Source organism: Stenella coeruleoalba (assembly GCF_951394435.1).
Source record: "Stenella coeruleoalba genome assembly, chromosome: 5".
Taxonomy (NCBI): domain Eukaryota; kingdom Metazoa; phylum Chordata; class Mammalia; order Artiodactyla; family Delphinidae; genus Stenella; species Stenella coeruleoalba.
This window is the reverse complement of record NC_137150.1, coordinates 51,329,223-51,345,700: the sequence shown is the minus strand read 5'-3', so window position 1 is coordinate 51,345,700 and position 16,478 is coordinate 51,329,223. Positions and strand designations below refer to the sequence as shown.

The window sequence follows — 16,478 nt, the reverse complement described above, 5'->3', positions numbered from 1 at the left end:
GAAATAACACAATCCTTGTACAGTTCTTATTCTTGCATGATTGTATTTTAATAATAAAGTAATACAATAAGCATATCCTGTCTCCACTTGATGAAAATATCAAGATTTATTTGCTAAATAAAATAAATATTCAGTAATGGATCTGTGCTTAGTAATGTTTAATAGAAAAGTTTTCTGGATCAGATATCAATTACTTTAACACTTAGGTAGATAGAGTCATATTTTGTCTCTCCAGTGCAATTTAACTCCCAAGAGTAAATATGTATGTTCAGAATAATAATATACTGTTTTAAAACAGACCTTTAAAAATTGCTTTTCACTGAAATTTATAACCTTGTTCTTGTTCAGTCATCATTTACCAGTAAGGATAATACATTCTATGCTCTCTAAAATATAAAGTTAAAATTTCTCATTTTATTCTTTCTTCTTTAAAATGTTATAATTTTACCATGATCAAGAGTTTCCAAGATTAGACTATTTTCCTCTTTCTAACTCACTTTATCAAATGGAAAAGTTTATAGAATTAAAGAGCCTACATCCCCAATATCATTATGAATGTGTTACGGCTAGGTTGATTATAAAGATGACAAATCATCTCATGTTTGTACCACAGAATTCTTTTTAGAAACAGAGAATCATTCCCAAAGAAAAGAAATTCCTCATATATGGGGCTAAATTCTCTGTTCTTAAAATACTAAAACGTTGGTCTTCCCAATGGGAAGTGTGGTGTTCTGGCACTGTTCTATCTAATCAAAGTAAAGACGTCTCAGTGAGCAGCTCACTTGTCCTTTGCAGTAGCAGGTTATAACACCATTTGCCTCTGGTCTCCCTCATCTACTGTCTCTCACCATCTATGATTGCATTCTTCCTTTTAATTGCATAACTCTCTTTTAATTTCATTTTAGCTATAACAGGTAGCAATAACCAAGGGATTGTACTATTTTACTTTCTTCTTGTTAGTCTGTACTTCTTAATGCATCCAGTGAACCAACTTCCCAGGAGTTGGATTCATCTCTACGATCGGTAACTTGTACCTTTAGTAACTCATCACAGTACAGGTGCACCTCCACACCATGGGTGGCCACCCAGGAATCAAAGATTCCTCACCCTCCACCCTGTTATCCTTTCTCTTCCCAAACCACATGTTTCCATGAGCCAGGACCATTCTAGCAAATCTCACTTCTGACTCTGATTCTGGGATTTTCTTTTCCTCACAACACTGCTGACACCAAATTTGTGGGTTTTCCACACCACTTCTCCAGCTCTCAGCCACCAACTGCTGTTTTAACAATTCAGTTCACCTTTGGTACTCACTATCCAGAGTTAGCACAGACGTCACAGATTAAGGGCTCGATCCTACCAGACTGCCCCACCACCATTTCAGATGTCAGTCACAGGTCCCAGGCCTCCTGTGCTTCTGACCAACCAGCTATAAGTTGGGGGTTTCCAATGACCCCCAATTCAGGTTCTATAATTTTCTAGGATGACTCATAGAACTCAGGAAGTGCTTTACTTCCTATCACTGGTTTATTATAAAGGATACAACTCAAGAACAGCCAAATGGAAGAGATACATAGGGCAAAATAAGGTGGGGTGTGGGTGTGTGCTCTCACTGGTTGCATGACTCTCCCAGCACCTCACTGTACTTCACTAACCCAGAAACTCTCCAAACCCCATCATCTCGGGGGGTTTATGGCGGTTTCATTATGATTGACTAAATCACTGGCCACTGGTGATTAACTCAATCTCCAACCTGCCTCTCCTCCCCAGAGCTTGGGGAATGGGGTTGAAAGTTCCAGGTTTCTAATTAAGCCTTGGTTTTTCTTGAGACCAGCCCCCATCCTGACAGAAGCTATCGAGGGGCCTGCCAAGAGTCACCTCATTAGAACAAAAGACATTCCTACCATCCTCTATCACTTAGGAAATTCCAAGTGTTATTATAGAAGCTCTGTGCCAGGAACTGGGAAGAACGACCAACTATTTTTCTATGATACCACACCATCTCTCACACATCGGAGATAATATCCTTGTGTTTTTTACTCTTGGGTGCAGACCACTATTCAGCATGGCTTTATCTGTGAGAATCCAGTACAGTCTCGGTTGATTTTGTATTCTTCCAGAGAAGATTTTCTTTTGATTTTTCCAAACCACATGGAGTACTACCAACCAGAGAGCCTCTATTTCTAGAGCTGAGATTTCCTTGGCCATCTAGGTAGTATAAATTCAAACCTTATGCCTAGACTTAAAATTCCCAGAGGGGAAAAAGAATCCTACTCCAGACCCCAGATAAATCAGACAAGTTTATTTTGTTAACTTCATCAATGGTTGGATTTTTTTTTTTATCTCCATCATTCACTGGTACCCCAGTCTCACCTTTGTTTAAGAATGCACCATGTTATATTATAATTGACTGTGTATTTGTCTACTGCATGCAACAAATGGTAAGCAACACCATGGCCTTCATTATCTTACCATTTTATCATAATGCCTGACATTCATATAGACTCTGGTAAGGGGAGCCTATAAATATTTTTTAGGTGAATTAGGTAATCAATTCTTCATCTAAGCTATATATCTTATTAAGATTATTTCTAATATTTCATCATTTTGTTGCTATTATGGATTAAACCATTATATTCATTATACTGTATATTTTATTATACCTATATATTTTGATTGACCTTTTAAAATCTTATATCTGTTTATTTGGGGGTCTGTATATTTCCTTTTTTGATCCCTTACTGAACTCTTGTCTATACTAATAGATTTTCAGTTTATCCTCTTGGATTTTCTATATAAATAACCATCTATTCTTAAGTTATGACCATTTGGCCCCTTCACTTCCAAATTTTATATCTCTCATTTTTATTTCAGGTCTTATTCCTTTGGCCTGAAATTCCAAAGCTATAGAGAATAATAGTAGTCAAAGGAAGTCATTTTGTTTCTGAGTTTAACAGGAATAAAACAGATTAAAAGGAGTTTCACCACAACTAAACTGACTACTAATAGTGAATAGTAAAGAGTAATACCTAATAATCAAGATAACCTCCTCTTTTAGATTTCCATATGTAAGCAATAACTTATCAAATACAAAACCAAAGCCTTGCTGACTTTCAAATTTTATATGTTAACTACAGGAAATCACTGAGTCATTACCATAAGATCATTTGCTTATGAGCCATGATAATTCATGAGTAATAATAGTTCTTATACATGATAATCATGATAATTCTTTGTTTTTTAATTGTCTTCAACAATTGCACTTATTAAATAAAAAGCTGTAGAACTCCAAAACCAATTTCAACAGAAAACAAAAGAAAATCTCTGGTCTCAGGAAAAGAAATTGCTGTGCTTCTCTGGGATGGTAGTTTGCTGTTGTTGTTTTATCTTAGGAACACTGTGAATGAGACAGCTGATCTTCTTTACTTCTAGAAAGTATACAGGAGCTTATAAAATACATTCTGTGTATTAATCTCACCTATGGCTTCATCACCGATCTCTTACTTTTCCTTCTGATCTGTTTTCTTCAAGAACTCTTTTACACATTTTTTTATGCTGTATGTATTTATTTAAGGAAAGTCATTACACTTCCAGAGTGAGATATAAACAAATAAGTAGATTACCAGTCCAGATAGTAAGGAAAACTAAGGCTTTCAGATTATGTAAGACTTTTATTATGCAGTATTAGTTAACTACCCAAGGGTCACTTTTTGCAAAATGTAGAATCTAATCGAAAGTGAAAAAATCATAATTATGATGTAGATCAAGAAAAATGATGCTAAACATTTTTTTAGTTATTTCTGAGATATACATTTTAAAGTAATAACTAGAATTATGACATAACATTATACAAGAACCTATAAGATTTTTAGAAATTTCATGTAATGTCTGAAACATTTATATTAACATATTTCCATACAAATATAAACATTTATTTTTTATTATCTCATATACTTAAGTCTAGTTATTAGTAATAGTATTACAATAATGTTATAATAATAGCATCACTAAGTCAATTTTGGTATCTTTGTACTAGATGTAAAAATTAATTATTCTTAATCCTCAAACTATTATGTTTCTTAAATAAGGCAATTATTCTTCTCAGATAGTCAACTTGAAGAATTTATAATATGTCTTACATCTCAGCTATGACATTTTAAGGATTCCATAGTATTTGTAGATATACTGAACTACGAGCTAAATCCCTCTATCAGAAATGTTTTGTTTCAAATAATAGGAATCACAGCTTAAACTGATTTCAGTATATTTAAGTTTTAAAGGGGTAGGAGGAGGCATGAAATACATTGATTTATAATACAACTACAGGGGGACTACCTTTAAGCACAGCTTGATCCAGTAGTTCACTCACTGCTCTATTTTCTACAGTCAGCTTTCTTCTCAAGTTCTACCTGGTATTCCATCACCTGTACCTCAAGGTGGTACCTGCATCTCAAGGTACCTCAAGTGCTAGTATCTTGAGTCATAGCAAAATTCCCAAATGTCATTACAAACTTCAAATCACACTGTCCCAAGAAGCAGTGAATATCTCTTCCACCCAATTCCTGGGACTCACTCTTCCTCATTGGCCCAAATTACATTATATGCTTATACTTGAACCAAAACAGGTCAAGGTAATGCCATGGATTGATTCGTCTAAGTCAAATAGGTCTCACTTTTAGAGTAGGTAGGGAAGGAGAGAATTCTCCAAGGGTAACAAAAGAGGGAAGGTGGGAATGCATGTTAGGTATCCAACCAACCAATGTCCATTCCAATGGCTGCAGAAATACAGCCACTTAAGGGCATTAGAGCAACAATATATTATTTCACTAACTGTGAATTTAATAAATATTGAAGGGAAAAGCAGTATCTTTCATGTTTGTTTGTCTCAAACCTACTTTGTTGGGGATGGAATTAAGGAACTTCCCCAGAATAAATACAATACAGCTGATTAAACATAAAACTTTGGAATCAATAAGAATTCCAGGTGAAATAAAAATGAACTATGTATAAAAATCTTATGTAATTATTTGTTTTTCAAAGCTTATAAATGGGTTATGAGGGGCAACTTACATATACAAAGATCAGTTTTGGAGAAGTAGAGCAGAAATCTGAAGGGAAAATTAGGAATCTTAGGAATGAAAACCAATGTTTTCCACTTGCATCTATAACTCTGATATTATAATGAAGGTCAAAGGGAAAATACAATTTATTACACAAAGATTCATTATACAAATAGCTTTCTCACACATCAACTGCAAAAACCAAAATACACTATCTATGTTTTTAAAGTGGAAACTGTTTTATTATTTATGGGAGCAATAATGATGTTAGCTGCAAAGTTGCTGCCTTTTGCTATTTTCTTGCTGATGTGAATTTGTGTATAGAAGTACTGGCATTAAAAAGTGAACAAGATAAAACTCAGAAAATGACTGGGTGGGAAAGCAGTAATGACAAAGTGTTGGCATTATGAAGGGACTGGAGAAGTTAAACTCTGAAACTGATCACTAAGATGAAGTCATATAAAACTGACATGGTCCCATCTCACACTGAACAACTGGGACCTTTAGAAATGAGATTTTGCTCTAGCCTAAAATGTCAGAACATTTTGTTATGGACAAAGGGCAGAGAAATGACATAGACACTGGAAAATAGAGAAGGAAATGAAACAGAGAAAGGAGATGACAGAACCCTAACAAATCTGCATATTTCTAAAAGACTTTTAAAACCTCTATGATTTTTCTTTTTTCAAAATTGCTTTGAGAAGTTTATCCACAATCTGTTGACTGTGGTTACGATGAGGTGTCCAACAGAAAATACTGATGATGGTGGTATCTATGTTTTCTACTTTATGTCCAGAGAGCTCATATTTTATTTTACAGATATTTAACTTCATAAAAAATAAGCAGTCCCTCATATATAGAGATGAGTCTGCTGACCTACGATCAACAGTTCACATTTTTGCAGATGCTTTTCTGGTGCTGCTGACAGTTTCATTAAGCCAGCTTCTCTGTTACTCCAATCTTCTTTGTGACTAAGGGTCCATATTTCCCAGAGAACAAGCTGCAGCAAGGGCCCAACCTGAGCGTGAAACTAAGTTTTCAATCTAGGCAGAGCTGCTCTGTTCATTTGAGCATCAACTCCACTGAGTTACCTAATACATAGTATTTTACCTCATTCCCCCTTCGTAAATTAAACAGAAACCACTTAAAGTTTAGGTAAAATAAGTAAACAAAGATTGTGTGATATTCTTTTCTAAGTTTAGTGACAGAGAAATAAATCCTATCTCAGAAGCTCTGAACATTTCATTAGCTTTGAATTTTTTTAAGTTCTATTCTTATTTGGACGATTAAAACTTCAGGATTGAGAAAACTTTGTTTTTATATTCAACTCAAGTATTGATTGAGCACCTACTAGGTGCTTGGGGCATGAAGATAACGTGAAGATGTGATCTTGAAGAGGATTAAAACTTATTGGAGAGATGAGACATACCCCCATGAAACATTAGGAGATTCACTCTAGAGTGAGTGGTATGGGTGTTCTTTTTTTTTTTAACATCTTTATTGGAGTATAATTGCTTTACAATGTCGTGTTAGTTGCTGCTGTATAACAAAGTGAATTGGCTCTCTCTCTATATATATATTCCCATATCCCCTCCCTCTTGCGTCTCCCTCTCACTCTCCCTATCCCACTCCTCTAGGTGATCACAAAGCACTGAGCTGATCTCCCTGTGCTATGCAGCTGCTTCCCACTAGCTACCTATTTTACGTTTGGTAGTGTATATATGTCTATGCCACACTCTCACTTCGTCCCAGCTTACCCTTCTCCCTCCCCGTATCCTCAAGTCCATTATCTATGTCTCCCTCTTTATTCCTGTCCTGCCCCTAGGTTCTTCAGAAACTTTTTTTTTTTTAGATTCCATATATCTGTGTTAGCATACGGTATTTGTTTTTCTCTTTCTGACTTACTTCACTCTGTATGACAGACTCTAGGTCCATCCATGTCACTACAAATAACTCAGTTTCGTTTCTTTTTATGGCTGAATAATATTCTACTGTATATATGTGCCACATCTTCTTTATCCATTCATCTGCCGATGGACACTTAGGTTGCTTCCATGTCCTGGCTATTGTAAATAGTGCTGCAGTGAACACTGTGGTACATGACTCTTTTGGGGGTTTTTTTGTTTTTCATTTTTGGCTGTGTTGGGTCTTCATTGCTGTGTGCAGGCTTTGTCTAGTTGTGGTGAGCGGGGGCTACTCTTTGTTGCTGTGCACGGGCTTCTCACTGCAGTGGCTTCTCTTGTTGCGGAGCATGGGCTCCAGGCGCACAGGCTTCAGTAGTGGCTTGCGGGCTCTAGAGCGCAGGCTCAGTAGTTGTGGCACACGGGCTTAGTTGCTCCGTGGCATATGGGATCTTCCTGGACCAGGGCTCGAACCCATGTCCCCTGCATTGGTAGGTGGATTCTTAACCACTGTGTCAGCAGGGAAGCCCCACATGACTCTTTTTGAGTTATTGTTTTCTCAGGGTATATGCCCAGTAGTGGGATTGCTGGGTCATATGGTAGTTCTATTTTTAGTTTGGGTGTTCTTTAAGAGTTTGGGTGGGGGGAGTACTGAAATACTCAGGTAGCCCTTTATGGACTAGGTGGGACTTAAATTAGGCACATCTGGAAGTACAGTAATCGACTGAGTAAAAGAAATATTGAGAGATTAGGTAGATGTTTCTGGGTGGAAAAGCACAAAGAAAAATTCAGAGGCAGGATGAGCACAGGCTAGTACAAATTAGTGAAATCAGCAGACCTGATGAGAAAGGTTTATACTGGAGAAAACATAGGAATGAAGAATAGACTGTGAAACACATCCACACAATTGAGAGCCCTGAATACCAGGAAAGAAGCACTGAAATTCCTGAGGAGTGATGTAACCATGACAAAGGTGATATTTCAGAAATATTCACTGGGTGGTGTGGAGATATATTGGTGTGAAATCATACTGGTGGCAGCGAGGCTTGCTGGGAAACGTTTTCTGTAATCCAGATGCTATGTGATCAGAAATTTGACCAGGGTGGTAGCAATGATAATGCAAAGAGCGGGGTTAATATGAGTTGTATTACAGTGGGCAGATTTAATGAGTTTTTGAGATTCACTAAATGTCAGGGAATATGAGGAAAGAAAAGTTAACAATGACTTCAAAATTTTAAGCCAGAATAATTGGGTGAATAATGGCCATCCCTTCAATATGCTGGTGAAAAGTAAGGATGAGAGATGTTGTGGACATTTAAAAAATCACTTTCAAGGAATATATTTGCTGTATTTGAGGTAACGTTTGTAATGGTGAGCAAACAGCAATGTCCCAGTAGGCATTTGGAAATGCTGTTTGAAATTGGTGAAATTTTGCAGATGAGACTATGGCTTTGGATTCCTAATCTTTTGATTTAGAACAAGGGTCTCCAATCCCCAACCGGTACCGGTCCACGGCCTGTTAAGAACCAGGCCGCACAGCAGGAGGTGAGCGGCAGCGAGAGTGAGCGAAGCTTCATCTGCCACTCCCCATCGGTCTCATTACCGCCTGAACCATCCTCCGCTCCATCCATGGAAAAATTGTCTTCCCTGAAACCGGTCCCTGGTGCCAAAAAGGATGGGACTGCTGGATTAGAAGTAATAGCGAATGCCACAAGAATAGAGAAATTGGACTTCCCTGGTGGCACAGGGGGCTCTGGTCCGGGAAGATCCCACATGCCGCGAAGCAACTAAGCCCGCGCGCCACAACTACTGAGCCTGTGCTCCAGAGCCCGTGAGCCACAACTACTGAAGCCCGCGCACCTAGAGCCCATGCTCCTCAACAAGAGAAGCCACCACAATGAGAAACCCGCGCACCGCAACGAAGTGTAGCCCCCGCTCGCCGCAACTAGAGAAAGCCCTCGTGCAGCAACAAAGACCCAACTCAGCCCAAAATAATTAATGAATTAATTAACAAAAGAAAGAATAGGAAAATTCCACCGAGAGTGTTAATATGAAGAACATGTCAGTGAGCCACAGACAGCTAGGAGGTGCACTGAATGAGATGCAGGAGAAAAAGGGAGGAAGAAGCAGCAGCATGTTTATGTGTAGGAGAGATGGGGAGACGCAGACAGAGAAAGAGGCAGAGAGAAAGACAAAGAGAGGGAAACAGAGAGAGAAAGAGAAGAGACTGTCACTGAACTCCAGGGAGGTGACTTCAGGGAGGGAGGAAGGTCAAAGAGCATGAATGTCTTGAGTACCTGAAAGCTGGTCAGCTCCAGCCTCCTGAGGTACAATAAAAGGTTCTTGATAAAGGGCAAACATTACCCTCTTTTGCTGAGAGTTGGAAATCTTTCATTTGGAAGATAAAGAATTGAAAGATCATGTTTCTACAAGAAACTTAATCTGCATAATCTACCTTTGATATTCTTTTTTAAAACACCTGCTTCCCTAATGGTACAAATTTGGAACTGCATCATACCTGCAAATTGATTTTTTAATAATAAATTTGGTCCTAGTCATCTAAATTTCATCTGCAATTGTGATAAATTGTAAAGGAATGCATTAAGGGATTTATTTCTCTCAAGTTCTCTTCTCACGTGACAGGAGCAAAGAAGACATTTTTAATCAACTCAACCTTCCTACCAAAGGACAATATATTCTGGTTAACTTTCATATCCATCAGAGGCACAGGGCTTTTCGGATGTAGGTAAAGGTTTATGAGCATAAAATTGAGAACAATTAGCACTCAAATTAATGTTACATGAGATTCAACATCTGGTAAGTGTGTCGTCATTTTGGGTCACAGACCACTTGCTAGGCTAAATGTTCATACAACTGCAATTTACTCTGCATACAAATGGAATAAAAATGATACTTTAAAAATATTTTTTAACTTAACAGTATGTATGTAGGGACCTCTCTCATTTCAAAACTTTGACTAGAATTGAACAACGGATTGAACAGGATGAAACGTACAGCATCAAAAGGAACAGAAAACACATTTTTGCAAGTATATTTTATAACAAATTAGCTATAGTGCTAATATTAGTTTTTCTAGTTCATCTAACCACTGTCACTATTAATACAGGTCTCCTCTTTATCCATCAAATATTTAAGAGCAGGAAGAGGTCAACCTCTCAAAGTCTTTGTGCTATTTATATAACAGAGCCCTCAAACATCGGCAGCTTCTGGCAATAGAGGGGCGTCAGAAAATGCCAGATCTCAAGATGCCTCCTGCAACTCACCACAAACACCAGCCCATGCACAGCACACCGTAAACTATTCTGAACCTCAGGACTCCGGGGCCTCCAAGAGCACTTTAATGTACACTTTAAAGTCCTAGAGGTGTCCTGCAGGGAACCCTCTCTGAGCTGGAAGCAGGTGCTGGCAGGAGGCTTCAGGGTACCTGGGATCCAGCGGCTTCTATGTCAACAAGCTACATATACTCTGGGTCTGTGGGGAAGTCAGAGCGTCCATAAAGCCTACCCACATCCATTCAGGGGGCCTCTGGGCATCCAGAGTTACCCAGAAAGCCAAGGCTCTCCCCAGAGGATGGCCCCAGACTTCACCACCAGCATGGCCAGGAGTGCTGAGGCCTTCTAGGTCAGGGAGCAAAACCAGATTAAAGAGCAAACCATAGCCAGGAAACACATACCTTCTCCTGCCCTCCAACTCCAGAGTATGCTAATTCCTGAAAATACTGACAATTCAGACATGCCAGCATCTTAGAGAGTGCTAAAGAATAACCGCAATCAAAAAAAAAAATGTTATGACCATTTATCAGGAGAATGAGCTAGTGTCCATTTTACTTTTACTTAATTGCCTTTTCACATGATCCGGTTATTGGCCACTTCAGTAAAACTGGTAAACTCTGGGTTGGGTGTGTCTGTATCTGTAGATTTCAAAAGCAAAGAAACTTTCTGCACTCTTGAGATGGAGATGCAGAAATCACATTTTACCTTGTTTATAGAAATGAGCCATCCGTTTAAAAAGAGGCAAACACCAACTAAAGAAGCATCTAATACTACAATCTGCTTTTAAAGTGCCTAAAAGTTACACTATTAATTCTAAGAACCCTTGAGCCTTTGCTGTACTTTTCTAGATAGAGTAAGGAAGTGTTCTATCTAGAATTGTGTCTGTTAAAACCATCTATGTATTGACATTGCCCTGCTTCTGTAACATGCTTCCCACTGACTGTCAGAGTGATCATCACTGTCGTAGGATCGTTTTGAGAGTTAAGCCCTGTGCTTCAACGTTCAGCAGCCTGACTCTCAATTCTGGTCCCTCCATTTGCTGTGTCGGGCAAGTCTATAATTTCTTGAAGCTCCAGTTTGGTCATCCGTAAGGTGGTCATAATAATGTGTCCTGGTCTACACTGTTGTTGAATGAGAAAGATAATCCTGATAATGTGTATGGCACAGAAGAAGTGTCACATACATGTTAACCCTCAATAATATTTAGTGGTTACCAGATCCTGTCACCAAAGACTAAATCATGTTTAATATATTTTTGTTCGGTGCTTGTGTTTAAAAGATATTTTGTAATATTTTCTTTTAATTATCAGCATACATGTTAACTCTCTGTTTGACAGCCGTATGCTATTTACTTAACCAAAATGTGCCAAATAGCTTACTGCAGTGTTTTCCAAACTGCGCTTTGAAAAACTGGGATTCTGTGGAGGGGTTCAAGGCGGCTACTGTGTGGGGGGTATATAGAATGGGGTACAGTGATGAGAGTTGAGTGGTCAGTGATCCAGGCTTCAAATGGAACAGCTCTACCTTTACCAACTTTGAATATTGGGCTTCTCAGTAAATTGTAGTTTGAACAAAGGGTTCTGCAGCTAAAAATCAGAGGGGGGAAGTCAGAGAGGGTGGATAAAAACACTCATGGTTTACTGTGTCTATTATTTCCTAAAGAAATACTACAGATAGCAAAGACTGTATTTGAAACACTGCCATTTGAGTTCTGACTCTAGATTAAAAATTGGCATTTAAATCATGATTCAAGGATATTTGGAATTTCATCTTTTTCCCTTTCTGGCAGTGTTAAATAGGGAGGGCTCATTAAACCCTCTGTTCATCATCCTTCATTTGAGAAGTCTATTGTAATAAACCAAAGCATTATTACCCAGAATGAAAATGAATGAAGTAAATCTGGCCTCCAAGACCCCAAGGCTGACATCTGTCCCTGTCCCAAAAGTAATCCAAAGTCAAGCAAGCCTAAAGCAGAGTGCAGTGGTTACGCCCACGGTCTCTGGAGTCAGACTGCCCAGGTGTGAATCCTGCCTTGTCCACTTATATGCGTGTTTCCAGACAAGTCACTGCCCATCTGTGTACCTCAACCTCCTGGTTATTTGTAAAATGAGGACAAAAGCACCAATTATGTGAATGTATCGTGAGGATTTAAAGAGAATGCACACAAAACAAACATGATTACCAAAGGGGAAAGGGAAGGAAGGGAGGGATAAATTAGGAGCATGGGATTAACAGATATAAACTATTATACATAAAATAGATAAGCAACAAGGATTTACTGTATAGCACAGGAAACTATTTTCAGTATCTTGTGATAACCTATGATGGAAAATAATCTGAAAAAATATACATATATATATATATAATTGAACCATTTTTTGTACACCTGAAACACAATATTGTAAATCAACTATATGTCAATAAAAAAAATTTTAACAGAATGCACACAAAATGTTTAGAACAAGGGAAGGTAGAAAATAAGTACTAAGTAAATATTAGCTCTTCTAGTCATTAAGAACAGTTTCTTTTAGAACCATTTTCTTGACGCATGAGTTATTTCCAAGTCTAATTACAAAAGTTAGTACATTTATCATTTTAAATTTCCTTCAACTATAGGAGGGAGAGCAACTAAATTAATTAGCCTTATGTTTTAATTCTTACTTGGTAATTTTTCTCTTTCCTTTCATATAACATTATTTTCTTAAACAAACTGTGGACAGAAAAATCAAATTCTCTTGAAAGGTGTCACACAGAAAAATATTAAGCCTGCAACCTGGTCCTGAATTTTGTATTATTTTGAATATGGGGAAAGAGGAACACATAACCTAGCCATATTCTATTGCTATACCTTGTGTATGTTTATATTTTAATAAAAATATGAAGGATAAAGTATGATTTTGATATATCATCTATTTGACCTTTTGATGCACATACTCTTACTTTGTATCTTTAATTTTTTCCAAGTATAATTCTTGAAATCTGGGGGGAAAACACTCTGAAAACAATAAAATGATAAATTCTTTAGTTCTTTTTCTGTCATATTTCAGACCTTCAAGGACTCCACGTGTTGCCTCAGACAGCTGACTGGTCATCTTTTCCTCCTCAACAGTATCTCTTGACTCTTGGGTTCAAAAACAAAGAAGACGGGAAGTTTTTGGAAAAAGTATCATGTAGGAAGTTACCAACATTTACAGGTAAGTCACCTGGACTTGTTATCTTTCAATACTGTTTTAAATTAGGAATTGTGCATTGTTCATTAAGCTTTATTCATCACAAGCCTAGCATATAGTAAGGCCTGGGCACCAAAATGTTTGCTGGGTCATACTTAACTCCTTCCGATCTTCTTTGTGGGTTAGTTAACAATACCTGGAATTCTGGTTCCCCCAGGAGTGCCCACCTCCCTCACTCTAACCATCTCACCGCAACCACATCACCACCCATGCCTGATCGTGGGGCACTCAAAGATTACAAGCTTTTGTCATCACCCATCAGCAAACACAGAAGAAAATCGTGCAGCAAAACTACTGTATGAAATCAAACATATAGCCAATGACCACCTTAAATCACTTGGATTATCTGCCATTGTATTAATATCTGTTCTACTCTTTTCTTATGTAATTAACCAAGATCTCAGATCTCCTGAAGAGTATTATAGTTAAATGGTGCTCAGCAATTCTAGTTGAAACTTTCAAAAATCAAGTAAGCATTCAGGTGAAGTCTCATACTTATGGGCTGAATTCATGACCAGGTTGAATTTATCCCTTCAGCTCTACCCACATAATTAAGGATTTGTGTTTTGTCTGGCACTCTGTCCTCTGAGGCTTATCTCAGCTTCGAGCTACATTCAAAGTCAGTGCAATCTGCACACTTGAATAATACCTGGGAGGAACAAGACAAGAATCAGACACGTTTATGATGACATTTTTTTCACAACTCAGGAAAAGCATATTCTGCAGAGAGAGGTGAATTGTCATAGGCTGTCCCGTGGATCTCTCAATCAAGAAACACAACAAAAGGAATAAATGATAGTCTCTAAAGGGCAATATCTCCTCATAGATCTTTCACTGTTATACTTCTGGTCTTTGAGATGGGACTCGTTTCTATACTAAAGATCTCATATCTATTAATATTGAGGTATCTGTTTATAGCTTGCTAAGGAAAGCATTTTGAAATGGAAGTCTGGAGGGAAAAAGTATAAAAGTTTATTGTTACAATTTTTAGAACATAAAACTCCCTTCGGTCTGCTGACAAGAGAAGACACAGTGAGACACATGCAGAGAATGGGGAAGCAAATCTTGCCAATACTGGATTTTATTAGAAGCACCCAATCGAATGTAGGTATATAAGTCTTTTATATTTTTTCAACATATAAATATCAGACAATTCTAGAAGTATGGAAAGTTTATGGTGTAAATATTGCAAGTGTCGGAGGATTTTAGAAACTTTCACAGTCAACCTTATTTGCAAAACCAAGCAAAGTTTAGCTAATGATTTTATTCCTTTTATATTTTAAAATATATTAATCATAAAGCTACACTTCGCAATTTCCAGCATTTCTCAGGCTAGAGCCTTTTCTTTGTGGCTTCCTGATATCTAATTGAAGGCTGAATTGAATCTCTTGCTTCAAATCAGTAACAAAATTTTAGTGAACACAGTGCTTTCCCTATTTCATACATTTGGCTACTGCATATAACCATTTTGTTGCCTACATAAGAATTCAGAACACTGAAAGCTAGCTCCTCCACATTAACTGATACACTGGATGCTACTCTAAACATTGGCAATTCATCTTTTTTGTTGTTGTTAACATCTTTACTGCAGTATAACTGCTTTATAATGTTGTGTTAGTTTCTGTTGTACAAAAAAGTGAACCAGCTATATGCATACATATATCCCCATATCCCCTCCTTCTTGCGTCTCCCTCCCACCCTCCCTATCCCACCCCTTTAGTTGATCACAAAGCACCAAGCTGATCTCCCTGTTGCTATGCAGCTGCTCCCCACTAGCTATCTATTTTACATTTGGTAGTGTGTATATGTCAATGCCACTCTCTCACTTCATCCCAGCTTACCCTTCCCCCTCCCCGTGTCCTCAAGTCCATTCTCTACGTCTGCATCTTTATTCCTGTCCTGCCCCTAGGTTCATCAAAACCTTTTTTTTTTTAGATTCCATATATATGTGTTAGCATAGGGTATTTGTTTTTCTCTTTCTGACATACTTCCCTCTGTATGACAGACTCTAGGTCCATCCACCTCACTACAAATAACTAAATTTCATTTCTTTTTATGGCTGAGTAATATTCCATTGTATATATGTGCCACATCTTCTTTATCCACTGATCTGCTGATGGACACTTAGGTTGCTTCCATGTCCTGGCTATTGTAAACAGTGCTGCAATGAACATTGTGGTACATGACTCTTTGAATTATCATTTTCTCAGGGTATATGCCCAGTAGTGGGATGGCTGGGTAATATGGTACTTCTATTTTTACTTTTTTAAGGAAGTTCCATACTGTTCTCCAAGGTGGCTGTATCAATTTACATTCCCAACAACAGTGCAAGAGGGTTCCCTTTTCTCCACACCCTCTCCAGCATTTAGTGTTTGTAGAGTTTTCATGATGGCCATTCTGACTGATGTGAGGTGATACCTCACTGTACTTTTGTTTTGCATTTCTCTAATAATTAGTGATGTTGAGCATTCTTTCATGTGTTTGTTGGCCATCTGTATACCTTCTTTGGAGTAATATCTGTTTAGGTCTTCTGCCCATTTTTGGATTGGGTTGTTTGTTTTCTTCCTATTGAGCTGCATGAGCTGCTTGTATATTTTGGAGATTAATCCTTTGTCAGTTGCTTCATTTGCCAATACTTTATCCCATTCTGAGAGTTGTCTTTTGTCTTGTTTATGGTTTCCTTTGCTGTACAAAAGCTTTTAAGTTTAATTAGGTCCCATTTTTTTATTTTTGTTTTTATTTCCATTTCTCTAGGAGGTGGGTCAAAAAGGATCTTGCTGTGATTTATGTCATAGACTGTTCGGCCTATATTTTCCTCTAAGAGGTTGATAGTGCCTGGCCTTACATTTAGGTCTTTAATCCATTTTGAGTTTATTTCTGTGTATGGTGTTAGGAAGTGTTCTAATTTCATTCTTTTCCAGGTAGCTGTCCAGTTTTCCCAGCACCACTTACTGAAGAGGCTGTCTTTTCTCCATTGTATACTCTTGCCTCCTT

The 16,478-nt window shown here is 37.8% G+C and overlaps 1 protein-coding gene across 1 annotated transcript in view; it reads left to right on the top strand.

The window, feature by feature from the left end:
- Positions 1–16,478, top strand: part of SPATA16 (spermatogenesis associated 16) — a gene marked incomplete at its 3' end in the record, with an annotated part of 224,098 nt that overhangs the window by 162,180 nt on the left and 45,440 nt on the right. The window contains exons 6-7 of the mRNA XM_079921401.1: positions 13,302–13,448; positions 14,476–14,588. Coding sequence (XP_079777527.1) covers positions 13,302–13,448; positions 14,476–14,588 — 260 coding nt within the window. The remainder of the gene's footprint in view (positions 1–13,301; positions 13,449–14,475; positions 14,589–16,478) is intronic.